The sequence below is a fragment of the Bufo bufo genome, chromosome 5 (assembly GCF_905171765.1).
Source record: "Bufo bufo chromosome 5, aBufBuf1.1, whole genome shotgun sequence".
In the NCBI taxonomy this organism is placed as follows: domain Eukaryota; kingdom Metazoa; phylum Chordata; class Amphibia; order Anura; family Bufonidae; genus Bufo; species Bufo bufo.
In genome coordinates, this window is record NC_053393.1 from 145,054,285 (window position 1) to 145,081,020 (window position 26,736).

A 26,736-nucleotide genomic window follows, 5' to 3' on the forward strand; every position below is an offset into this window, starting at 1 on the left:
CATCACCCGCTGCTCTGTTGTGGCAGCGGGTGATGGTTACCATGGCAACCGGACACCTTCACAGTCTGATCAGACTATGTAAAGTGAAAATACAGTACAGTACATTATATAGTGTACTGTACTGTATTATACAGACATCAGACCCACTGGATCTTCAAGAACCAAGTGGGTCTGGGTCAAAAAATATATATAAAAAAAGTGAAAAAACACATTTATCACTGATTAAAAAAATGTTTAAATTTTTTTTTGTTCATGGTAATGCAAACGGATCCGTTCTGAACGGATACAATCGTTTGCATTATAGGTGCGGATCTGTCTGTGCAGATACCAGACGGATCCGCACCTAACGCAGGTGTGAAAGTACCCTAAAATAGTACCAACAAAACTGCCACCCTATCCCGTAGTTTCCAAAATGGGGTCACTTTTTTGGACTCTAGGGGTGCATCAGGGGGGCTTCAAATGGAACATGGTGTCAAAAAACCAGTCCAGCAAAATTTGCCTTCCAAAAACCATATGGCATTCCTTTCTTTCTGCACCCTGCCGTGTGCCTGTACAGCAGTTTAAGACCACATATGCGGTGTTTATGTAAACTACAGATTCAGGGCCATAAATATTGAGTTTTGTTTGGCTGCACAGCCCTTGCTTTGTAACTGGAAAAAAAATTATTAAAATGGAAAAGCTGCCAAAAAAGTTACATTTTGAAATTTTATCTCTATTGTCCATTAATTCTTGTGGAATACCTTAAGGGTTAAAAAAGTTTGTAAAATCAGTTTTGTATACCTTGAGGGGTGTAGTTTCTAAAATGGGGTCACTTTTTTGGAGTTTCTACTCTATGGCCTGGATAAGTAAAAGCGTTTTAAAGTTATTCACACATAAAGTGACACTGGTCAGATTAGCAAAAAATGGCCTGGTTTTAAGGTGAAATATGACCGTGTCCTTAAAGGGTTAATGGGCAATAGGAAAGATGTGGCCCATAACTACACACACATAATTTAAGGTTAATAGTTCCTTGTAACCCCAAGAGGTCTGAGGGGGGTCTCCATAGTTATGGGTCCATAGTCTGTAGGAAGGAGGCTAGCCCTCAGGCTTCTCCAGAAGCCCCAGTGACGGTTCAGTCCGTCACAGATAGCTCTTGTGCTATCATTACCATGTTGTAAATTTCGGGGAAAGGAGACCTTCAGACATAAACAAGTACCCATTTGCCCACTGCTGGATGGGGTAAAGTCTTTTCAGGATCTACCAGCTCAGGTCTCCATCTTTTCTGAATATTGTGCGTACCTCTACTCATTTTCTAGTAACTGGGGTTCTAGTTTGTGACCAGGGTATTTTTGGCTTTAGATTTTTATTTTATGTTATGCAAGCAATAATGTTTCTTCGTTATACTTATTGCTTTATTTCTATAATTTTTTTCCAAATATGATTTAACTAAGAGCGCTATAGAAATTGAAAAAAAATCCTTGTCTCCTCTATTAAAGGGGGTTTCCAAGACTTTTATACTGATGACCTACCCTGTGGAAGCAGAACGTTTATATACAGATGGTTATCATGAAAGGGTTAATACACGTGCCCCGCGTACAGTATTTTGATGGAATGTATGAAGCTGGATCGGAAAACAATTGGGCCTTACTAGGTCTAGCTTTATAAAACCCTGGTGATCAAATGTTATTCTCTGGTGGAAGCTGCAGCCCCTCATAGTTTTCTGCTGCTGGGTGGAATGGCCAGCAATCAAATACATGGGAAGGTTCAATATTCCAGAGCTGCTTGTGAACTGTCTCATAGATGAGGTCTTGAAAATGGGTTGTCTTCATAAGATATCCCAATTAAAGGGAATGTGTTATCAGAAAATTACCAATTTTTTTAAATCAAGTTTTTATGTTAAACATATTTTTTTTTAGAATTTTTGCAGATTTTTAAAAAAAAATTCCATATCACCGTCTAATTTTAAAAAACAAACAAACAAAAAACTAAAATGGGACATTTTTTCACTGGCCAGTGGGTCTAAGGTTTTGTCAAGACTTCCTGTTCTATAGAGATCACGTTTCACCTAATTATAATGAAAGATAACACCTTAAATATTTCAAAGTTTGACTCATCAGTCCATAGCACCTGCTGCCATTTTTCTGCACCCCAGGTCCTTGTTTCCACGTCAAAGCTATGACTTTTTGGCCACTATTCTTCCATAAAGACTATTGGTCTGATGAGTGAAAATTTGAAATATTTGGCTGTAACAGAAGGCAAACCCCCTGATCAGCTGTTGGAAGAGGAGGCGGTGCTCATATGAGCGCTACTTTCTCTTCAAGATTACACCGTGCATCTTTTGAATTGCACATTGGGGCTGGTAAGTAAAAAAAAGAACATGGATATATGGGATTAGTAGGAATTTAGTTTGTAATTTTTTTTTCAATGAAGTGAGAAAAAATATCAGTAGTACAGATTTTTGCATCTTTTAACCAGAGAAAAAAAAAGTCTCAAAATTGAAGACAATAGACCTCACCTGAAGTTTGATGTCCCCTTCAAAAAGGTTCAGGTCTAATTCTTAAGAAACAAAAAATAAGCATAAGTGCATATACAGTATGTAGAGTATTACAGTGAAAAATATTTGTAAATTTTTTAAAACCTTCGTTGATGTCAAAAATGTCAATGTCTTTTCCACCATCCACATCAACTGCAAAAAGAGGAATTTAAATTGCCGGTTATTTATGTGTTATTGACCTGTTATTACCTTTTTTGTGTCACATAAAAGACACAAACAGTCGACAAACACACACTGCCCTTACCTGTATGTTCCTGAAGAGGCTGAAAAATAAAACACATTCAGTCATTTACGTGCAGTTCAGAAGATCTTAAATGTGATTTCTGATTAAATGATCAGTGTACGATAATTACTGTGTGAGTTTACATATACTTTAGCCACATTGATTTTTTACAGTTCCTGACATTTAATCCTAGTGCACTTTCCCTCTCTAAGGTCAGTTAGGATCGCTACTATATTTCAAGAGTGTTTTATTTCAGCTTTTATTTCTTTCCTCACTTTCCCGGTGTCTCAGAAGCCTACATACACGTGGTTAGTAGTTGGTAGCATTGCCAAATGCTCACTTGTCTAATTTGGGCCACACATTTTTCATAACCTTCCACAAGCTTCTCACAATAATTTGCTGATATTTCAGCCCATTCCTCCTCACAGAACTGATGTTACTAAGCTAGGTTACTTGCACACGCTTTTTCAGTTCTGCTCATACATTTTCTATGGAATTGATGTCAGGGCTTTGTGATGGTTACTCCATTACCTTCACTTTATTGTTTTTAAGCCATTTTAGATGTATGATTAGGGTCATTTTAAAGAGCCATTTGCACCCAAGATTTAACTTTCCGCGAATGTCTTCACATACTTCCACACAATCTCCACAGATTTTTATTTCCTCATAATGCCATCTATTTTGTGAAGTGCAACAGTCCCTCCTGCAGTGCTCCAACAACATGATGCTGCCACCCACATGCTTCACAGTTGGGATGATCTTCTTTGCTTGCAAACCTCCCCTTTTTTTCTCCATAAATAACGATAGTCTTTATGGCCAAACAGTTCCATTTTTGTTTCATGAGGAAGACCTTTGCCCTCATGTGGAGTTTCAAACAACTGTAGATTGGCTTTTTGAATGGCAGTTGCTTTTTTCTTAATGAGCAACCTTTCATGCTCATGTCAATATAGGACACAGTATACTGTTGATATAGATACTTTTGCACCTGTTTCCCCCAACATCTTTACAAGGTCTTTTACTGTTGATCTTGGATCAATTTATATTTTTCACACAACAGTATGTTCATCAGTAGGGGACAGAATGTGTCTTCCTCAATTGTATGATGGCTATGTGGTTCTGTGGTGTTTGAACTTGCATAATATTGTTTAGACATATGAACGTGGTACCTTCAGGCCTTTGAAAATTGCTCCCAAGTATGTACCAGACTTGTGGGGGTCTAGAACTAGAAATTGTACTCCAGTTTTCTATACCGCCCTCTTACTGAAGTGGCTTTGGGACTTTTTATGTGACTTCCAGTAATAAATCTGGATTGAAACTCTTGTAAATAAATAAGATATTATATAGTACATTACTCATGGGATAACCCCTTTAAGGTCTGATGATCGCCTAAACAGTGTTTTGTATGCCCATCAAATGAACCAGAAACAGCTTATTTGATGCTGATCACCTATTTTATGATGACAAAAAAAATCACCATTTCATGATCATGTCCGTAGTTTCTCATAATGGAAACTGTATGAGAGAAGGGAATGAATAAACAATTGTAGAAACAATATTTTGTTTAAAATGACCTCCACCCCCTTTAAAATGTAGTGAACGGGTGTTGATCCCCTTGCTATATACTCATTCAGAGCTTTTTACAGGCAATTTATCTGCCAGTATAAAAGACTCTTGTTACACGGCCCGATGCAGGGCCAATAACAAGTGCCAACTGACCATATACAAGTTGATTGCCGTTGCTTAAAGGGCTATTCACGTGGACCATTGTAAGTGAAAGGAGAACGAACAATCGCTATTACGATCGTTTGTTCCCCATTCACGTTACATAATGTTGGCACATATTACCTGTTTTTACTAAGCTATGTTCACACAGTGATTTTGCATGCAATCCATGGCAGAAATCAAGAGCTGAAACTTGGATTTCTTCAACTAATTGGAAGGCAGATCCACACACAGATTAGCCCCTACTGAAGTTCGATTAAACTAATCTGTGGTTTTTCTGCTCTGAATCTGCATCAAATATGGAGTAGGGTATCAAGTATTCCACTCATGCATTTCCTGAGGAATTATTAAGAGCGTGTCCATGTTTAGCCATGGAATCTATGTCTGTGTCCTGACAGAATGCACAGTGTATGAATATTGTCTAAGGGGGTGTACAGTATTAGAATGTATTGGCTCCGATGAGCCGAAGTTATTACTTCGCAAAATCTAGCGAGACTTCGTATAATAACTTCAGAAATTGATTTATGCTGTAAAAAAAATTTCTCGAACTCGGGTTCGGTTCCAAGTAGTACCTTACGGTGATACCTTAATGGGCTTAACTGTAGATCATACTAGTGAGGCATTTATAAAACAATACTATCCTATGCTTTCTAATTTACAAACCATTAACCATTACCAGATAAGACACATAATATGGAGTAAGACTTAATGGACTCACGTGTGCAATGACAGACTGAAGTAGAAGAAGAACCAAAGGGAAGGAAACTAGGTCCATTGTGCTTCTCTTCATCTTACAAGGACTACAATGCTGGTTAAGCTCATCCTTTTATGTATCTCTTTTTTTCTTATTTTTGCACTTTGTCCTGTTATATGACTTGTCAGTTACAGTTTATCCAGGGTATAAGACCCTTGGACCTCAACAGGCAATATACTTGTAGCACCAGTAATCTATGTTCTGGGTTATTAAAATTCATTTTAAAGAGGTTTTCCAGTTTACTGATATTGATGACCTCAGGATAGTTTATCTCTACAACCAATCAGATTTCACTTTTCATTTTCCATAGAAGTTCTGAAAAATTAAAGGTGGAATCTCATTGGTTAGCAGCTTAGCCAGTTTTCTCTTCCACCAGTTTCTGATCAGGGCACACCTGCTCACACACCTTTAGGGTCCATTGACACGTCCGTGTGTGTTTTGCGGATTCCATGGGCTTAATATCGAATTCAATGTGAACAGTATACAAACCGGATTCCAAAAAAGTTGGGACACTAAACAAATTGTGAATAAAAACTGAATGCAATGATGTGGAGATGGCAAATGTCAATATTTTATTTGTAATAGAACGTAGATGACAGATCAAACGTTTATTCAGAGTAAATGTATCATTTTAAAGGAAAAATACGTTGATTCCAATTTTCACGGTGTCAACAAATCCCCAAAAAGTTGGGACAAGTAGCAATAAGAGGCTGGAAAAAGTAAATTTGAGCATAACGAAGAGCTGGAAGACCAATTAACACTAATTAGGTCAATTGGCAACAAAAGAGCTTCTCAGAGTGGCAGTGTCTCTCAGAAGCCAAGATGGGTAGAGGATCACTAATTCCCACAATGTTGCTCAGAAAGATAGTGGAGCAATATCAGAAAGGTGTTACCCAGCGAAAAAGTGCAAAGACTTTGCATCTATCATCATCAACTGTGCATAACATCATCCGAAGATTCAGAGAATCTGGAACAATCTCTGTGCGTAAGGGTCAAGGCCGTAAAACCATACTGGATGCCCGTGATCTCCGGGCCCTTAAACGACACTGCACCACAAACAGGAATGCTACTGTAAAGGAAATCACAGAATGGGCTCAGGAATACTTCCAGAAACCATTGTCAGTGAACACAATCCACCGTGCCATCCGCCGTTGCCAGCTGAAACTCTACAGTGCAAAGAAGAAGCCATTTCTAAGCAAGATCCACAAGCTCAGGCGTTTTCACTGGGCCAGGGATCATTTAAAATGGAGTGTGGCAAAATGGAAGACTATTCTGTGGTCAGACGAGTCACGATTCGAAGTTCTTTTTGGAAATCTGGGACGCCATGTCATCCGGACCAAAGAGGACAAGGACAACCCAAGTTGTTATCAACGCTCAGTTCAAAAGCCTGCATCTCTGATGGAATGGGGTTGCATGAGTGCGTGTGGCATGGGCAGCTTGCATGTCTGGAAAGGCACCATCGATGCAGAAAAATATATTCAGGTTCTAGAACAACATATGCTCCCATCCAGACGTCATCTCTTTCAGGGAAGACCCTGCATTTTTCAACAAGATAATGCCAGACCACATTCTCCATCAATCACAACATCATGGCTGCGTAGGAGAAGGATCCGGGTACTGAAATGGCCAGTCTGCAGTCCAGATCTCTAACCTATAGAGAACATTTGGCGCATCATAAAGAGGAAGGTGCAACAAAGAAGGCCCAAGACGATTGAACAGTTAGAGGCCTGTATTAGACAAGAATGGGAGAGCATTCCTATTTCTAAACTTGAGAAACTGGTCTCCTCGGTCCCCAGACGTCTGTTGAATGTTGTAAGAAGAAGGGGAGATGCCACACAGTGGTGAAAATGGCCTTGTCCCAACTTTTTGGGGATTTGTTGACACCATGAAATTCTGATTCAACATATTTTTCCCTTAAAATTGTACATTTTCTCAGTTTAAACTTTTGTTCCGTGATTTATGTTCTATTCTGAATAAAATATTAGAAGTTGGCACCTCCACATCATTGCATTCAGTTTTTATTCACGATTTGTATAGTGTCCCAACTTTTTTGGAATCCGGTTTGTAGATGGGTAGGATATTTCCTGAGCTATTTGTCCAATTCAGTATGATGCTGATTTTACATGTTTTTTTATGGCGAGTATTTGTTTAATTGTTATTCACCTCTCACATTCGCCCCTCACACTTGGTATTTGTGCCGCTCTGGAGTCTGGCTGTGATACTGTGCTCCTTATTGGGGTCTATTTAGATAATAGGAAGCACATTGTTCCCCTTTTTTTATGATGTATCATGTTATGTGGATGGGCATTACGATGGATTTGAATGGGGCCCAATAGTGCACTATTATGTGAGAGACATGGTCTTGTCCGGATACGGTGCATATACGGTCCCAAGGTGATCCCTGTATCTGCTTTGCATGATTTATTATGGAGTGACATCCGCATGACTTCTGCATGACTTCTTTGTTATCATGCAATGGTCATGTGGTCCGGGACTAGGTTCAATGACGCGCACTATGTGCGCTCTCTGTGACGCTGTAGGCATGTATATGCTGATCACGTGGGCACTCAGGTGGGTGTGTATGCTCATTCACCTGACGTTGGGCGTTGTGATGGCAACGCGGTGACGCTATGGACATGCACGCTGCGACGGCAGCGTGATGATGTCATGGACATGCGCAGTGCACCTGGCTAGACGCCGATATGGAGTACAGACACACTCGAGACTCCCAGACGGCGCTCGCTATATATAAGGTACACATTTGTATTAATTAGGCACAGACATTCTGATTAGACCTTGGGCTGTTTTTAATTACACAGATGTGATTAGTGGGTTGGGGCTTTTAGATGATCGGCTCCACCATGTGGTGGGAGTGGTTATTTATGAGTATTTATGGCTTCTATTTTCATTGTATACATGCTTGATAAAGGCTACTATGTAGCCGAAACTTCGTATTCTGCTTTTGTACGCACTCAAGGCTTCAATAAAAGACACACCGGACATGCTGCTGTAATCCCCTTCTTTTCTGCACTTCTCTGTGGTCACTGCACTTCTCTCTGGTCACTGCACTTCTCTCTGGTCACTGCTAGAGATGAGCGAATCGAAGCTGACGAAGTGTAATTCGTTTAGTATTTCATGAAAAATTTGATTTGCAATGAATGTGAATTTCCTCGCGCTTTGTGGTAACGAATCACATTTTTCCTAAAATGGCGGCTACACATGTGAAGACTGAGGACATGGGATAAGGAACTCTGGGAAGGTGGGATCACCCAGATTGACGAGCCTGCATGCGACCAATCAGCAGCCAGCCCTGTGATGTCACAACCCTGTAAATACAGCGGCCATCTTAGAGTCAGACATTTTCCAGCGTTCAGAGTGCAGGGACAGACGTGTGAAGACGCTAGTGACAGCAATTGGAAAAACCTCATTGTGTAAAAAAAAGACAGAAAAAACTATTGATAAGTGCAGGGAAAGGATAGGGAGGAATCGTTTCACAGCAACTTAGTGCAGGGAGAGACGTCAGAAGGCGCTAGGGACATTGATAGAAAAGTGATTTACAAGTGCAGGGAACGATTATTTGGGGATCCAAATAGTCATTAGAAGGCTCTGTCATTCCAGCTATTTGTTATTGGGCTTCAAGTGTTATGTTGAAAAGCCTTTAGTGGCTTATATCTTAGTATCTTTAATATCTTATATCAGTACTACAAGAAAAATATATACGCATTTCACTTCTGCAGTTATTTCTGGTGAAAGCGTACAGGGTCATATTTCAGTACAAGAAAAATATATTCTCAGTGCATTTCTGCAGTTATTTCTGGTGAAAGCGTATAGGGGTGTATTTCAGTAAAAAAAAATTTTTTGGGGGGGGGGAAATTTGATGGGTGAATGTACACTTTCTTCTGTATGAACCGAATTCCATTATCCTTTCGGTGGTGAAATTTTATTGGGACAAGCCCTTTTTTGGTAAAATTTGATACTTTCAAATTTTGGTAAAAATTTTGGTAATATAAGAAAAAAAAATTTTGGGGGGGAAATATGATGGGTGAATGTATACTGTCTTCTGTATGAACCGAATTCTGTTATCCTATTATAGGTGAAATTTTTTATTTCAAAAATGTTTTTTTCGTTAATATTAATGGGTGACTGCAAAACTCCTTTTGCTGTATGAACCGAATGACGTCGTAGTGAAATTCTTTCTTTCAAATTTGTTTTTTTTCCGGTAAAAATGATGGGTGACAAAAACTCCTTTTGCTGTATGGACCGAATGACGTCGTGTGAGGTCATGTGACGTCTGAAAGTGTGAGGAAAAGTACATGAAAACAGTGACAATCTCCTGTTGCTGTCGCCACCTCCAGACTCTGTCATTGTGCCACTCGGTGGCCTTCTCCTGATGCTGCTGCTGCATCCGCCACCTTCAGACTCTGTCATTGTGCCACTCTGTGGTCCCATCATACTGTCGCCACCTCCAGACTCTGTCATTGTGCCACTCGGTGGCCTCCTCATACTGCTGCCATCTCCAGACTCTGTCATTGTGCCACTTGGTGGCCTCCTGATGCTGCTGCATCCGCCACCTCCAGACTCTGTCATTGTGCCACTCGGGGCCTCCTTATACTGCCACCACCTCCAGACTTGTCATTGTGCCACTCTGTGGTCCCCTCATGCTGTTCCCACCCTCCCCACTTCATGACTGGGCCAATACTGATGGATTACTGAGCAAATGCTGACCGAGTAAAGGCGGATGCTCCACAGACAGGATCCGTTTTTTGTGGGTTATTGTTCTGACGGATCAGAGGAAGAGCAAAATAATCAGTGACGTCAAAAAAACTTACTGCTGACACCCTCTCCACTCTGTCAGGGGGCTCTACTTGTATAGGCGTTTAATAGAACAGGTTCTGTGGACATCTATGTGGAATCAGCTGACGACGGTGTAAAAGGAGTGAGCTTGTTCTTGACGCTGACATCGACCTGTAAGGCTGAGTTCATACTTCACTTATTTTGGCAGTCACAGGGCCAAAACCAACAAAATAACTCAAGTGTGCAGTGATTCTAAGAGCGACGCCTGTCATCTACATTTCATACTGACTCACAGTATTATTTCACCCCAGCAGACTCCCTATGCATGTTGCTTCAAGGCACAGTGTTCTACACCCCTATAAAGGCTCTCTGCAGCTAATTGCATTAAAAAACTGCTATTTCCGGGCTGCAAATAAATTCGGATCGAAGAAAATGTTTCCCAAAAAATTTGTCAAATCAAATTTTTTAAAAATGCACTCCTCTCTAGTTACTGCGCTTCTCTTTGGTCACTACACTTCTTTCTGGTCACTGCACTTTTCACACATACTGTAATAGGCAAGAGAAAAGTTTACATAGCAAGAAATAAAATCTTTGAATCTTATGAGGCAATATACATGGGATGTAAAGGAATTAAAAATCTGAGAACTGAAAAATCTGGTCTATAGTAGGGGTGGTCTTCTCAGAGTTGATCTTTTTGTGGAGAAGTGTATGACAGGGAATCTAGGTGTAAAATATCTTTCTAACACTAATTATTATAAAATTAAAAAGTTTCTATGTATAAGCCTATTGATTTACAGCAGGGTCTGTCAGGTTTCGCCTTGGTATTTGTCATTTTGATGGGCAAAATTATGTTTCCCGTCAAATGTGAGGAATGTGCTATGAAGTCTGATTTGATCGATGGTGGTAGTGGGTTCATGGAGACAAATATTTTTTTGCGATAAAACCATGTGTGGTTGTTAATATAGTGAACCCACATCAAATTATATATTTAGCCTAATCCTGGCTGGAATGGTGATACCTTAATGGGCTTAACTGTAGATCATACTAGTGAGGCATTTATAAAACAATACTATCCTATGCTTTCTAATTTACAAACCATTAACCATTACCAGATAAGACACATAATATGGAGTAAGACTTAATGGACTCACGTGTGCAATGACAGACTGAAGTAGAAGAAGAACCAAAGGGAAGGAAACTAGGTCCATTGTACTTCTCTTCATCTTACAAGGACTACAATGCTGCTTAAGCTAATCATTTAATGTATCTCTTTTTTTCTTATTTTTGCACTTTGTCCTGTTATATGACTTGTCAGTTACAGTTTATCCAGTGTAGAAGACCCTTGGACCTCAACAGGCAGATTACTGGTGCTACAAGTATATTATGTTCTGTGTCATTAAAATTAATTTTAAAGAGGTTTTCCAGTTTCTTGATATTAATGACCTCGGGATAGTTTATTAAAGCGGTTGTGTCACTTCAGCAAGTGGCATTTATCATGTAGAGAAAGTTAATACAAGGCACTTACTAATGTATTGTGACTGTCCATATTGCCTCCTTTGCTGGCTGGATTCATTTTTTCATTATATTATACACTGCTCGTTTCCATGGTTACGACCAGCCTGCAATCCATCCATGTGGCCGTGCTTGCACACTATAGGAAAAGATGCTGGTGTTTTTTTTTATGTAGTGTGCAAGCATGGGTACCACTGCTGAATTGCAGTGTATAATGTGATGGAAAAATTAATCCAGTCAGCAAAGGAGGCAATATGGACAATCACAATACATTAGTAAGTGCCTTGTATTAACACTCTACATCATAAATGCCATTTGCTGAAGTGACACAACCCCTTTAATTTTTGATCCTTTCCTGCAGCCTCTGTTGCTGTAATTAGCACTTTAAATAGAACGGGAAGCACTGGTAGCTGAGCTGCAGTAACCCAGCATGGTCACTACACTTTGAACAGAGCTACCGTATGTGCTTCCTGCTCCATTCAAGAGCTAGCTTGTAACAGCTGAACAGTGGTTGTACACGCTGTCAGACCCTCACCAATCAGAAATTAATGACTCCAGCATAACGTAAACGGGACAGATTGGGCAAGATGCAATGAGCATTGCAGGTGAGCTGTGCTTTAATTAGTTGGCAAATGTGTATCGCCCCAGATTGGCATTACCACTCCTGCACCCTGCTATTATCTCTAATGGGTTAATATAATTAGAGATGAGCGAATATCCGCTTTGAAATTCGTTCACACTTCGTTTGTTGGTAAAAGGTGAATTGCATTATGGATTCCGTTACCACAGACCATAACGCAATTATATGACGGAATGCATAATGGAATACCTTTAGAGGCATTTCGTTATTCATTCCGTCATAATAGGAGTCCCCTGCAGAACGTAAATTGCAGCCCATAGACTTCTATTATGACGGAATGAATAACGGAATGCCTCTAAATGCTTCGGTCTATACCGAGCTCCACCACAGGAGGGCAGTGACGCTCCACTACACAAGCTAGACTGGACTGCAAAAGGCAGGACAAACCTTTGATCAGTTTCAGTAGCAGCAGCTCCTCTAAGGAGCCTCTTTCAGCTTCAGCTTTAAATAAGCAAGGACTTCAGTGAGCCACAGCGTGGACTGTTCCTGAAGGGTGAGGGCCTGTTGGCATTGTTTTTATGTTCCAGGTTGCCCTTGTTTTTAGTCCTCACCCGAATCGTTCAGTAAGGACTCCCCCCAGCTAACAAAGATGTCACCAAATTGCGTACGGTTGCGTAAAATTTCCCTTTTTCCCATCTTTTCAGGTTAATTGGGGACCCCTTTTGTTAAAAAGGTTCTCATGACCTGTGCTGCTATTCTTATACCCATGTGGATTATAAATATTCTATTGCTACCTCATGTGGATTACAATTACGTCATTTCTAGAGTTGAGCGGACACCTGTATGTTCGGGTTCGACGGGTTCGGCCAAACTTCAGAAAAAAGTTCGAGTTCGGAAACCGAACTTGACCCCGAACCCGAACCCCATTGAAGTCAATGGGGACCCGAACTTTTGAGCACTAAAATGGCTGTAAAAATGTCATGGAAAGGGCTAGAGGGCTGCAAATGTCGTCAAAATGTGGTTAAGAGTGTGGCAAGTGCTCTGCAAACAAATGTGGATAGGGAAATGACTTAAAATAACATAAAATACGTAAAAATAAAAAATAAAAATCTTGGTCTAGGAGGACCAGAATATATAAATGACAATAATTTTTTTGGTTTAACCTGTCTACTAGGTATAGCAGTGGTAAAATACACCCAAAAATTTGTTAATTTCACCAGAAAATTTAACTGACAATTTTTTTATTTTATTTTACTGGACTACTAGGTATAGCAGTGGTACTATACACCCAAAAATTTGTGAATTTCACCAGAAAATGAAAATGAGTAGTGAAATGATATAAAATAAAACAGATTTATGAGGTGGAGTTCCATATGGAGTAGGAGTTTGAGGTGTAGGTGGAAGTGGCGGTGGAGGAGGACGAGATAGCCAACACAGGCTTTTGGTTTTAATTATTTTTTTTTTAAATTAGGGTACACTCCAAAAGAGTGTGAAATAACCAAAATACAAACATGAGCAATTGCGCTGCAGTATAACAATGGCTGGTTAGTGCTGGTATACATGTCTATTCTGGACAAGGTACGGACAAGTCCTGAGGGATCCATGCCTGGTTCATTTTAATGAACGTGAGCTTGTCCACATTGGCTGTGGACAGGCGGCTGTGCTTGTCTGTGAAAACCCCCTCCTGCCATGCTAAACACATTCAGATAATACACTGGCTGCAGGGCAGGCCAGCACCTCCAAGGCGTAAAGGGCAAGCTCAGGCAATGTGCCCAATTTGGAGACCCAGAAGTTGAGGGGGGCAGACCCGTCATTCAGTACGTGTAGGCGTGTGCACACATACTGCTCCACCATGTTGGTGAAATGCTGCCTCCTGCTAAGACGTTCCATATCAGCTGGTGGTGCTGGTTGTCGTGGCGTGCTGACAAAGCTTTTCCACATTTCGGCCATGCTAACCCTGCCTTCTGAGGTGCTGGCGGTGCCCCAGCTGCGCTGGCGACCTCTTCCTCATCCTCTGCCTTCGCCTTGTGCTTCCACTGTGCCCCCGCTGTCAGGTGGGAATGCCACCAGCAGCGCGTCTACCAGCATGCGCTTGTACTTGTAACAGGGATCCAGCAGCGTGAGCACCCAGTAATCAGCACAAGTTAGAATGTGGGCAACTCGGCGGTCGTTGCGGAGACACTGCAGTATGTAATCGCTCATGTGTGCCAGGCTGCCCAGAGGCAACGAAAAGCTGTCCTCTGTGGGAGATGTATCGTCTGTGTCCTCTGTATCCCCCCATCCATGCACCAGTGATGGCCATGAGCTGGTCTGGGTGCCACCCTGCTGTGAACATGGTTCCTCCTCCTCCATCTCCTCATCCTCCAGAACTGTGCCCTGGCTGGACAATTGTGTACCTTGGGTTTGTGGGTGCAGGAACCCACCCTCAGAGCCACTTGGTAATGACTGCCCGGAAACCCTATGAAATGAATCTCTTCCTCCTCCTCCTCCTGTGCCACATCCTCTTCCATCATCGCCAGGAGCATTTTTTCAAGGAGGCATAGAAGTGGGATAGTAACGCTGAGAACGGCGTTATCGGCACTGGCCATGTTGGTGGAGTACTCGAAACAGCGCAATGAGGAACACAGGTCTCGCATGGAGTCCCAGTCATTGGTGGTGAAGTGCTGCTGTTCCGCTGAGCGACTCACCCGTGCGTGCTGCCGCTGAAACTCCACTATCGCCTGCTCGCACAGTCTGGCCAGCATGTGCAAGGTGGAGTCTCATACTGCCTGAACCAGTGTAGGCCTGAATTAAAGATTTCTTTGCACTGTCAGAAAATGTATGCTGTCTCCGATTGACAGTCTATATTATTTATGTGAATAAATTCAAATCTGTAATGAAGGAGATTCTAATTTATTATCATAAATATCAAGCTAAAACAAGCTCGTGATCTGCGTTGAATTGAAGACAAAACCCAGTTAGATACAAAATATATATGTCATTTATTAATACAATTTTTAGTACAAAATAATATATAATAAAATTGGTGACAATTGAAATTCAATCAATGATATGCAAAATAGTGAGAAAGTCAAAAATAATTGAGAATATATATATATATATACACAATTATGCCTTCTTATAATGATATCCCTCAATTATATTTTAAATCAATTTAATACTTGATTTCTCTCAGCCGACAAATGTCTGATTAAACCCAAATCTGGTTTATCTTTTATCTATACAGATTTTATATATATATATATATATATATATATATATAAAAAATCAACCATACCGGTCTAGAACTGAATTCAATTCCTTGGAGATAATACCATGTTTTTACCAGTATATTTTCAATCTCCCTGTATTGGATTAATTTTCAGGATGATGCTGCAGGTACACCCCAATCTTATTCCAAAACAGATACTATACACAAGGTATGGTTAATTGAATATATATAGATATGTATCATATTAATTAATTATCCTATAAAATATAGGTAAGGTTATACTATACCAAAATGTCAGCTAGCAGAAATCAGTTTCAATGGTTCGAAGATGGCTGCCTCCAATGACTGAAAAGGTGGTCAGGGCTGGATCTGGTCTTTTCCCTTAGTGATCGTCCCTTGATGATCGTCCCTTGATGATACTTAGAGATCCTCAATGTCAGCCCATACCATCTTTTTATCCTATCTTAGAAAGGGCTTGGCCAAGTTTTATCATTAACTAGTGACCTCACTTTATAATTAATAGAACCTCCCTAGGGAAAATACACCCTAAACCTTTATGTTACCCTAACACTAGATGGCACTAGTACTCCATACAAAAGTCGAGGCACTTATTTATGTTTTCTATATATTCCCTTATTCATTTACTAGCAATAAATTTTAACTAAGGCTTCAGACAAAACCTTGAGGAGATCTTGAATAGACAATGACTTTTGTATTTAGTCAAACACCTCGTTCATCCCTTAATCTCTTGACCAGACCGAATTAAATCAAGATACACATGACCATTCTTAGGTCATTGTTCTGGGGAAAAGACAGGGTTTGTTTATAATCATCTGTGTCCACATTTCTCCATTCAAGAAAACCTTAAGGAAAGAGATCATTAACTTGTGTTTTACTCTGGGAGAGATTCTAAAAATGACATAGGAATTTGTACCTCAATTCTAACCTTAAAACGGAATATATCTATAAGGACCACACTCTTATCAATTTAAATATGTGTGCTTTATATATGATATAAAAATCAAAATCCACTCATACATTGATTAATATAAAAACCCCAAAGAAAAATTATTCTCTTTCTATTCAATGAAAATTATCAAAACTCAGCACATTTCTAATACATTGTCTTGTCTAGGTAAATACTTTTCATTAGACCTTGGGAAACTTCCTTTTCACAAAAACAGACTTGGGTAAACACTTTGGTACATATTGTTAATCCTTGGTTAATAATCCTGAACTCACCCTGCACTTTTAAAATAAGACAAAATGGTTGTTCTTTAGGTTCATGTCTATACATCTTATATAGGCCTTATACTTATGGACTTTATTTATACTCGATAGTTCTGCCAAATCCCCCCCCCCCCTTCTTTCCACGTTAGTCAAGGATCCCCTTAAGACCTAACTGGGAGAAGGTCGGAAGAATTTTCATGTTCGTCAATATATTTTATCCGAGTCTTTTGTCGCATCATAAAGTCAATCCTGGAAACGTATATTATCAGAGAGATCCTGTGTCCAATGGTTTAAGCATGTAAGAAAAGGCAAAACTTGGCACCAATCATGCCATTATTGCTGTGACTTTGTTCCCATGCATAATGTACCAATTTGGTTCCTTTCCCAAGCTAAAATGGTGATATCCGGTATCTTCATCCAATGAATGTCCTTGGATCCAATTTCGCAAAGATTCTTGAAGTAAAATCTTCTTTGCCATCATTCACAATCCTGGGACATCTGAAACACGGCTGTAGATTCGGGTTGATGATTAGTTCCGTCTTCAATTGGACCTCTCGGATCAACACCATCTGCACGATATCTGTATCTTTGTTGTCATCTTCGTCGCTAGGAATCACGTCTGATTCCGCCCGTCCTTTTCCTATCAAAGAAAATGAAAGTATGAATACATATTCTTTAATCTTTTGAGATACAGTTTTCCTAGCGTTGCTATGTAAAAATGCTTTGCAAGGAAACAACAAAATCGGAACATCTGTGAACTGAGAGAAATCAGATTAACGCAATCCTTATTCATTCTCTTATTCAGCATCACCTTCTATGATTCTCAATTGGGATCTCGGATGACATACTCGCAATTTATTTACATGGACCCATTTCTCGATGAACCCATCTTTGGTATTAATTTTTACCTTATAAACTACAGGTGATATTTTATCAATTACATCATACGGACCTTTCCATGATGGGAGAAATGTTCTTTCTTTTACCCGATCCCGGGCAAAGTTATAGGGATACACTCTATCTCCTACCTCATATTCCTTTTTGGTAGTTTTCAAGTCATAATAAGTTTTGTTACTTACGGCGGCTTTCTCAAGATTCTTCTGCGCGAAAGCAAACGCGTGTTGAAGATACTTACGAAGGTCCTCCACATACTGATGTGTCGTGGCCGCATTGATCAGGTTATGATCTGATGTGCGATACAACAGATGTTGAGGAAGTACCATTCTTCTCCCCGTCATCAGCTCAAAAGGTGACATCTGGGTAGCCGTGCTTGGAGTAGCTCTAATGGCCATGAGCACTAATGGTAACCTTATATCCCAGTCTCTACCCGACTCCTTAACATATTTCTTAAGGATGTTGACAATAGACTGGTTATAGTGCTCAACGGATCCGCTAGATGCTGGACGATAGGCAGTGTGTAATTTTCTCTTCACACCCAACATCTTCCACATCTTCGCCATTACCTCACTTACAAAGTGTGATCCACGGTCTGAATCAATCCTCAACGGTAACCCAAATCTGAAAAATACATGGTTAATCAACAAAAATGCACAGGTCTCGGCTGTGTTATTGCGGGCCGGTAGACACTCTACCCATTTTGTAAACACACAAGTGACGGTTAACATGTATTTATTCCCTCTGGATGACTGGGTAACAGAACCAATAAAATCGATTTGGATGTCAGACCAGGGTAATGAAAAACCTTTCTTCTGAAGTGGAGCACAATGTTTAGGACCTTGAGGTGGAAATTGCGCACATACCAAACAACCTTGACAATAACTCTGGACATCCTTTAACATATAAAGGCCAGTAAGCATAATCACGTAATGACTCATATGTAATCTTTTCTCCACGATGACCAGCTGTAGGTGCTTCATGGGCATGCTGTAATATTAAACCTCTAAATGTAGTAGGAACTACCCACTGCTGAATACCATTTTTAGAGGTTCTCATTAATAACCCATCCTAAATACTAAATTGGGATTTGGATTTCATAAGTAATCGGAGGTCTTCTTTTTGGGTATAATTATCCTCCGATATGGGATTATTATTAGGATCCTCAATATGTTTATAGAAGATTCCCAATATAAGATCTTCCTTCTGGCTTTTGATCAGATCCTCACTAGAAGATTCTTGGCTCCATTGAACTACACTATTTTCAGTTTGGGCCTTAGCCTGTTGTCTAGTGATAGCGTCAATGGGAATCATCTCTAGTAAATAATCTATATTCACATGATCACCATTTATGGCACCTTGTTTGGCCAGTTTATTAGCTACTCAGACAATAGAAAAAAAAAAACTGTCTAAAAAATTCCTTACCTGTTTTGGAGCAAAATGTCTCAGTAGCCACCAAAAAACACAGCTGAAGTCCAACTACAGTGGAAAAGATCAAAGTTAGTCTCCTGAATAGCTCAAATGCACTTAGTAATGCTGCACTTAAGAATGCTGCAAGCTATAATTAGGCAAGCTATGTTGCTATATATACACATATTACCATAAAAGCTCCTCCCCAACAACAAATTTAACACCTTAATTACCCTATACTCATTTGCAATCAGACAATAGCAAAAAACTGTCTGACAAATTCCTTACCTGTTTTGAAACAGTGTCTGAGTAGCCACCAAAAACACAGCTGATGTTCTGCTACAATGGAAAAGATCACAGTTAGTCTCCTAAATATCTCAAATGCACTTAGTAATGCTGCACTTGAGAATGCTGCGGGCTATAATTAGGCAAGCTAATACTATTTTGCTATATAAACACACACTCCCATAAAAGCTCCTCCCCAACAACAGATTTAACACCTTAATCACCCTATGCTCATTTGCAATCAGACAATAGCAAAAAACTGTCTAAATAATTCCTTACCTGTTTTGAAGCAGTGTCTGAGTAGCCACCAAAAACACAGCTGAAGTACTGCTACAATAGAAAAGCTCAAAGTTAGTCTCCTGAATATCTCAAATGCACTTAGTAATGCTGCACTTGAGAATGCTGCAGGCTATAATTAGGCAAGCTAATACGATGTTGCTATATATATACACACACTCCCATAAAAGCTCCTCCCCAACAACAGATTTAACACCTTAATCACCCTATGCTCATTTGCAATCAGACAATAGCAAAAAACTGTCTAAATAATTCCTAACCTGTTTTAAAGCACAGTGTCTGAGTAGCCACCAAATACACAGCTGAAGTTCTGCTACAATAGAAAAGCTCACAGTTAGTCTCCTCAATATCTCAAATGCACTTAGTAATGCTGCACTTAAGAATACTGCAGGCTATAATTAGGCAAGCTAATACTATGTTGCTATATATACACACACTCCCATAAAAGCTCCTCCCCCAACAACAGATTTAACACCTTAATCACCCTATGCTTATTTGCAATCAGACAATAGCATAAAACTGTCTAACAAATTCCTTACCTGTTTTGAAGCACAATGTCTGAATAGCCACCAAAAACACAGCTGAAGTTCTGCTACAATGGAAAAGCTCAAAGTTAGTCTCCTGAATATCTCAAATGCACTTAGTAATGCTGCACTTGAGAATGCTGCAGGCTATAATTAGGCAAGCTAATACGATGTTGCTATATATACCCACACTCCCACAAAAGCTCTTTCCAAACAACACATTTAACACCTTAATCAACCTATGCTTATTTGCAATCAGATAATAGCAAAAATCTGTCTAACAAATTCCTTACCTGTTTTGAAGCACAGTGTCTGAATAGCCACCAAAAACACAGCTGAAGTTCTGCTACAATGGAAAAGCTCAAAGTTAGTCTCCTGAATATCTCAAATGCACTTAGTAATGCTGCACTTGAGAATGCTGCAGGCTATAATTAGGCAAGCTAATACGATGTTGCTATATATACACACACTCCCATAAAAGCTCCTCCCCAACAACAGATTTAACACCTTAATCACCCTATACTTATTTGCAATCAGACAATAGCATAAAACTGTCTGAATAATTCCTTACCTGTTTTGAAGCACAGTGTCTGAGTAGCCACCAAATACACAGCTGAAGTTCTGCTACAATGGAAAAGTTTAAAGTTAGTCTCCTGAATATCTCAAATGCACTTAGTAATGCTGCACTTGAGAATGCTGCAGGCTATAATTAGGCAAGCTAATACTATGTTGCTATATATACACACACTCCCACAAAAGCTCTTTCCAAACAACAAATTTAACACCTTATTCACCCTATGCTTATTTGCAATCAGACAATAGCTAAAAACAGTCTAACAAATTCCTTACCTGTTTTGAAGCAGTGTCTGAGTAGCCACCAAAAACACAGCTGAAGTTCTGCTACAATGGAAAAGCTCAAAGTTAGTCTCCTGAATATCGCAAATGCACTTAGTAATGCTGCACTTAAGAATGCTGCAGGCTATAATTAGGTAAGCTAATACTATGTTGCTATATATACACATATTACCATAAAAGCTCCTCCTGCAAAAACAGATTTAACACCTTGATCACCCTATCCTCATTTGCAATCAGACAATAGCATAAAACTGTCTAACAAATTCCTTACCTGTTTTGAAGCACAGTGTCTGAATAGCCTCTAAAAACATGCCTGAAGTTCTGCTACAATGGAAAAGCTCAAAGTTAGTCTTCTGAATATCTCAAATGCACTTAGTAATGCTGCACTTGAGAATGCTGCAGGCTATAATTAGGCAAGCTAATACTATGTTGCTAGATATACACACACTCCCACAAAAGCTCTTTCCAAACAACAAATTTAACACCTTAATAACCCTATCCTCATTTGCAATCAGACAATAGCATAAAACTGTCTAACAAATTCCTTACCTGTTTTGAAGCACAGTGTCTGAATAGCCTCTAAAAACACAGCTGAAGTTCTGCTACAATGGAAAAGCTCAAGGTTAGTTTTCTGAATATCTCAAATGCACTTAGTAATGCTGCACTTGAGAATGCTGCAGGCTATAATTAGGCAAGCTAATACTATGTTGCTATATATACACACACTAGCATAAAAGCTCCTCCCCAACAACAAATTTAACATCTTAATTACCCTATGCTCATTTGCAATCAGACAATAGCAAAAAACTGTCTAACGAATTCCTTACCTGTTTTGAAGCACAGTGTCTGAATAGCCTCTAAAAACACAGCTGAAGTTCTGCTACAATGGAAAAGCTCAAAGTTAGTCTTCTGAATATTTCAAATGCACTTAATAATGCTGCACTTGAGAATGCTGCAGGCTATAATTAGGCAAGCTAATACTATGTTGCTATATATACACACACTCCCATAAAAGCTCCTCCCCAACAGATTTAACTCCTTAATCACCCTATCCTCATTTGCAATCAGACAATAGCAAAAAACTGTCTAACAAATTCCTTACCTGTTTTAAAGCACAGTGTCTGAATAGCCACCAAAAACACAGCTGAAGTTCTGCTACAATGGAAAAGCTCAAAGTTAGTCTCCTGAATATCTCAAATGCACTTAGTAATGCTGCACTTGAGAATGCTGCAGGCTATAATTAGGCAAGCTAATACTATGTTGCTATATATACCCACACTCCCACAAAAGCTCTTTCCAAACAACACATTTAACACCTTAATCAACCTATGCTTATTTGCAATCAGACAATAGCATACAACTGTCTAAATAATTCCTTACCTGTTTTGAAGCACAGTGTCTGAGTAGCCACCAAATACACAGCTGAAGTTCTGCTACAATGGAAAAGTTTAAAGTTAGTCTCCTGAATATCTCAAATGCACTTAGTAATGCTGCACTTGAGAATGCTGCAGGCTATAATTAGGCAAGCTAATACTAGGTTGCTATATATACACACACTCCCACAAAAGCTCTTTTCAAACAACAAATTTAACACCTTAATCACCCTATCCTCATTTGCAATCAGACAATAGCATAAAACTGTCTAACAAATTCCTTACCTGTTTTGAAGCACAGTGTCTGAATAGCCACCAAAAACACAGCTGAAGTTCTGCTACAATGGAAAAGCTCAAAGTTAGTCTTCTGAATATCTCAAATGCACTTAATAATGCTGCACTTGAGAATGCTGCAGGCTATAATTAGGCAAGCTAATACTATGTTGCTATATATACCCACACTCCCACAAAAGCTCTTTCCAAACTCATTTAACACCTTAATAACACTATGCTTATTTGCAATCAGATAATAGCAAAAATTTGTCTAACAAATTCCTTACCTGTTTTGAAGCACAGTGTCTGAGTAGCCACCAAAAACACAGCTGAAGTTCTGCTACAATGGAAAAGCTCACAGTTAGTCTCCTGAATATCTCAAATGAACTTAGTAATGCTGCACTTGAGAATGCTGCAGGCTATAATTAGGCAAGCTAATACGATGTTGCTATATATACACACACTCCCATAAAAGCTCCTCCCCAACAACAGATTTAACACCTTAATCACCCTATGCTCATTTGCAATCAGACAATAGCAAAAAACTGTAACAAATTCCTTACCTGTTTTGAAGCACAGTGTCTGAATAGTCACCAAAAACACAGCTGAAGTTCTGCTACAATGGAAAAGATCAAAGTTAGTCTCCTGAATATCTCAAATGCACTTAGTAATGCTGCACTTGAGAATGCTGCAGGCTATAATTAGGTAAGCTAATACTATGTTGCTATATATACACACACTACCATAAAAGCTCCTCCCCAACAACAAATTTAACACCTTAATTACCCTATGCTCATTTGCAATCAGACAATAGCAAAAAACTGTCTAACAAATTCCTTACCTGTTTTGAAGCACAGTGTCTGAATAGCCTCTAAAAACACAGCTGAAGTTCTGCTACAATGGAAAAGCTCAAAGTTAGTTTTCTGAATATCTCAAATGCACTTAGTAATGCTGCACTTGAGAATGCTGCAGGCTATAATTAGGCAAGCTAATACTATGTTGCTATATATACACACACTAGCATAAAAGCTCCAACCCAACAACAAATTTAACATCTTAATTACCCTATGCTCATTTGCAATCAGACAATAGCAAAAAACTGTCTAACAAATTCCTTACCTGTTTTGAAGCACAGTGTCTGAATAGCCTCTAAAAACACAGCTGAAGTTCTGCTACAATGGAAAAGCTCAAAGTTAGTTTTCTGAATCTCTCAAATGCACTTAGTAATGCTGCACTTGAGAATGCTGCAGGCTATAATTAGGCAAGCTAATACTATGTTGCTATATATACACACACTCCCATAAAAGCTCCTCCCCAACAACAGATTTAACACCTTAATCACCCAATGCACATTTGCAATCAGACAATAGCAAAAAACTGTCTAACAAATTCCTTACCTGTTTTGAAGCATAGTGTCTGAATAGCCTCTAAAAACACAGCTGAAGTTCTGCTACAATGGAAAAGCTCAAAGTTAGTCTCCTGAATATCTCAAATGCACTTAGTAATGCTGCACTTGAGAATGCTGCAGGCTATAGATAGGCAAGCTAATACTATGTTGCTATATATACCCACACTCCCACAAAAGCTCTTTCCAAACACATTTAACACCTTAATCACACTATGCTTATTTGCAATCAGATAATAGCAAAAATTTGTCTAACAAATTCCTTACCTGTTTTGAAGCACAGTGTCTGAGTAGCCACCAAAAACACAGCTGAAGTTCTGCTACAATGGAAAAGCTCACAGTTAGTCTCCTGAATATCTCAAATGCACTTAGTAATGCTGCACTTGAGAATGCTGCAGGCTATAATTAGGCAAGCTAATACGATGTTGCTATATATACACACACTCCCATAAAAGCTCCTCCCCAACAACAGATTTAACTCCTTAATCACCCTATCCTCATTTGCAATCGGACAATAGCAGAAAACTGTCTAACAAATTCCTTACCTGTTTTGAAGCACAGTGTCTGAATAGCCACCAAAAACACAGCTGAAGTTCTGCTACAATGGAAAAGATCACAGTTAGTCTCCTGAATATTTCAAATGCACTTAGTAATGCTGCACTTGAGAATGCTGCAGGCTATAATTAGGCAAGCTAATACGATGTTGCTATATACACACACTCCCATAAAAGCTCCTCCCCAACAGATTTAACTCCTTAATCACCCTATCCTCATTTGCAATCAGACAATAGCAAAAAACTGTAACAAATTCCTTATCTGTTTTGAAGCACAGTGTCTGAATAGCCACCAAAAACACAGCTGAAGTTCTGCTACAATGGAAAAGCTCAAAGTTAGTCTCCTGAATATCGCAAATGCACTTAGTAATGCTGCACTTAAGAATGCTGCAAGCTATAATTAGGCAAGCTAATACTATGTTGCTATATATACACATATTACCATAAAAGCTCCTCCTGCAAAAACAGATTTAACACCTTAATCACCCTATCCTCATTTGCAATCAGACAATAGCATAAAACTGTCTAACAAATTCCTTACCTGTTTTGAAGCACAGTGTCTGAATAGCCACCAAAAACACAGCTGAAGTTCTGCTACAATGGAAAAGATCACAGTTAGTCTCCTGAATATCTCAAATGCACTTAGTAATGCTGCACTTGAGAATGCTGCAGGCTATAATTAGGCAAGCTAATACGATGTTGCTATATACACACACACTCCCATAAAAGCTCCTCCCCAACAACAGATTTAACACCTTAATCACCCTATACTTATTTGCAATCAGACAATAGCATAAAACTGTCTAAATAATTCCTTACCTGTTTTGAAGCACAGTGTCTGAGTAGCCACCAAATACACAGCTGAAGTTCTGCTACAATGGAAAAGTTTAAAGTTAGTCTCCTGAATATCTCAAATGCACTTAGTAATGCTGCACTTGAGAATGCTGCAGGCTATAATTAGGCAAGCTAATACTATGTTGCTATATATACCCACACTCCCACAAAAGCTTTTTCCAAACAACACATTTAACACCTTAATCAACCTATGCTTATTTGCAATCAAATAATAGCAAAAATCTGTCTAACAAATCCCTTACCTGTTTTGTAGCACAGTGTCTGAATAGCCACTAAAAACACAGCTGAAGTTCTGCTACAATGGAAAAGCTCACAGTTAGTCTCCTGAATATCTCAAATGCACTTAGTAATGCTGCACTTGAGAATGCTGCAGGCTATAATTAGGCAAGCTAATACTATGTTGCTAGATATACACACACTCCCACAAAAGCTCTTTCCAAACAACACATTTAACACCTTAATCAACCTATGCCTATTTGCAATCAGATAATAGCAAAAATCTGTCTAACAAATTCCTTACCTATTTTGAAGCACAGTGTCTGAATAGCCACCAAAAACACAGCTGAAGTTCTGCTACAATGGAAAAGCTCAAAGTTAGTCTCCTGAATATCGCAAATGCACTTAGTAATGCTGCACTTAAGAATGCTGCAAGCTATAATTAGGCAAGCTAATACTATGTTGTTATATATACACATATTACCATAAAAGCTCCTCCTGCAACAACAGATTTAACACCTTAATCACCCTATCCTCATTTGCAATCAGACAATAGCAAAAAACTGTCTAACAAATTCCTTACCTGTTTTGAAGCACAGTGTCTGAATAGCCACCAAAAACACAGCTGAAGTTCTGCTACAATGGAAAAGATCAAAGTTAGTCTCCTGAATATCTCAAATGCACTTAGTAATGCTGCACTTGAGAATGCTGCAGGCTATATTTAGGTAAGCTAATACTATGTTGCTATATATACACACACTACCATAAAAGCTCCTCCCCAACAACAAATTTAACACCTTAATTACCCTATGCTCATTTGCAATCAGACAATAGCAAAAAACTGTCTAACAAATTCCTTACCTGTTTTGAAGCACAGTGTCTGAATAGCCTCTAAAAACACAGCTGAAGTTCTGCTACAATGGAAAAGCTCAAAGGTAGTCTTCTGAATATCTCAAATGCACTTAGTAATGCTGCACTTGAGAATGCTGCAGGCTATAATTAGGCAAGCTAATACTATGTTGCTATATATACCCACACTCCCACAAAAGCTCTTTCCAAACAACACATTTAACACCTTAATCAACCTATGCTTATTTGCAATCAGATAATAGCAAAAATCTGTCTAACAAATTCCTTACCTGTTTTAAAGCACAGTGTCTGAATAGCCACCAAAAACACAGCTGAAGTTCTGCTACAATGGAAAAGCTCACAGTTACTCTCCTGAATATCTCAAAT

The 26,736-nt window shown here is 39.2% G+C and overlaps 1 protein-coding gene across 2 annotated transcripts in view; it reads right to left on the bottom strand.

Annotated features, from left to right (window-relative positions):
* The window catches only part of LOC121002163 (meprin A subunit beta-like), a 42,442-nt gene extending 31,196 nt beyond the window's left edge, over nucleotides 1–11,246 (bottom strand). The window contains exons 1-4 of one of the 2 annotated variants that reach the window (XM_040433504.1): nucleotides 11,178–11,246; nucleotides 2,778–2,796; nucleotides 2,618–2,665; nucleotides 2,495–2,535 (exon numbers count right to left, since the gene is read on the bottom strand). In XM_040433504.1, coding sequence (XP_040289438.1) covers nucleotides 2,495–2,535; nucleotides 2,618–2,665; nucleotides 2,778–2,796; nucleotides 11,178–11,234 — 165 coding nt within the window. In that variant the 5' untranslated portion in view covers nucleotides 11,235–11,246. Of the gene's footprint in view, nucleotides 1–2,494; nucleotides 2,536–2,617; nucleotides 2,666–2,777; nucleotides 2,797–5,196; nucleotides 5,317–11,177 lie in introns of those variants that run through there. The other variant, XM_040433502.1, reaches the window with a different exon arrangement.
* Nucleotides 11,247–26,736: the final 15,490 nt, after the last annotated feature.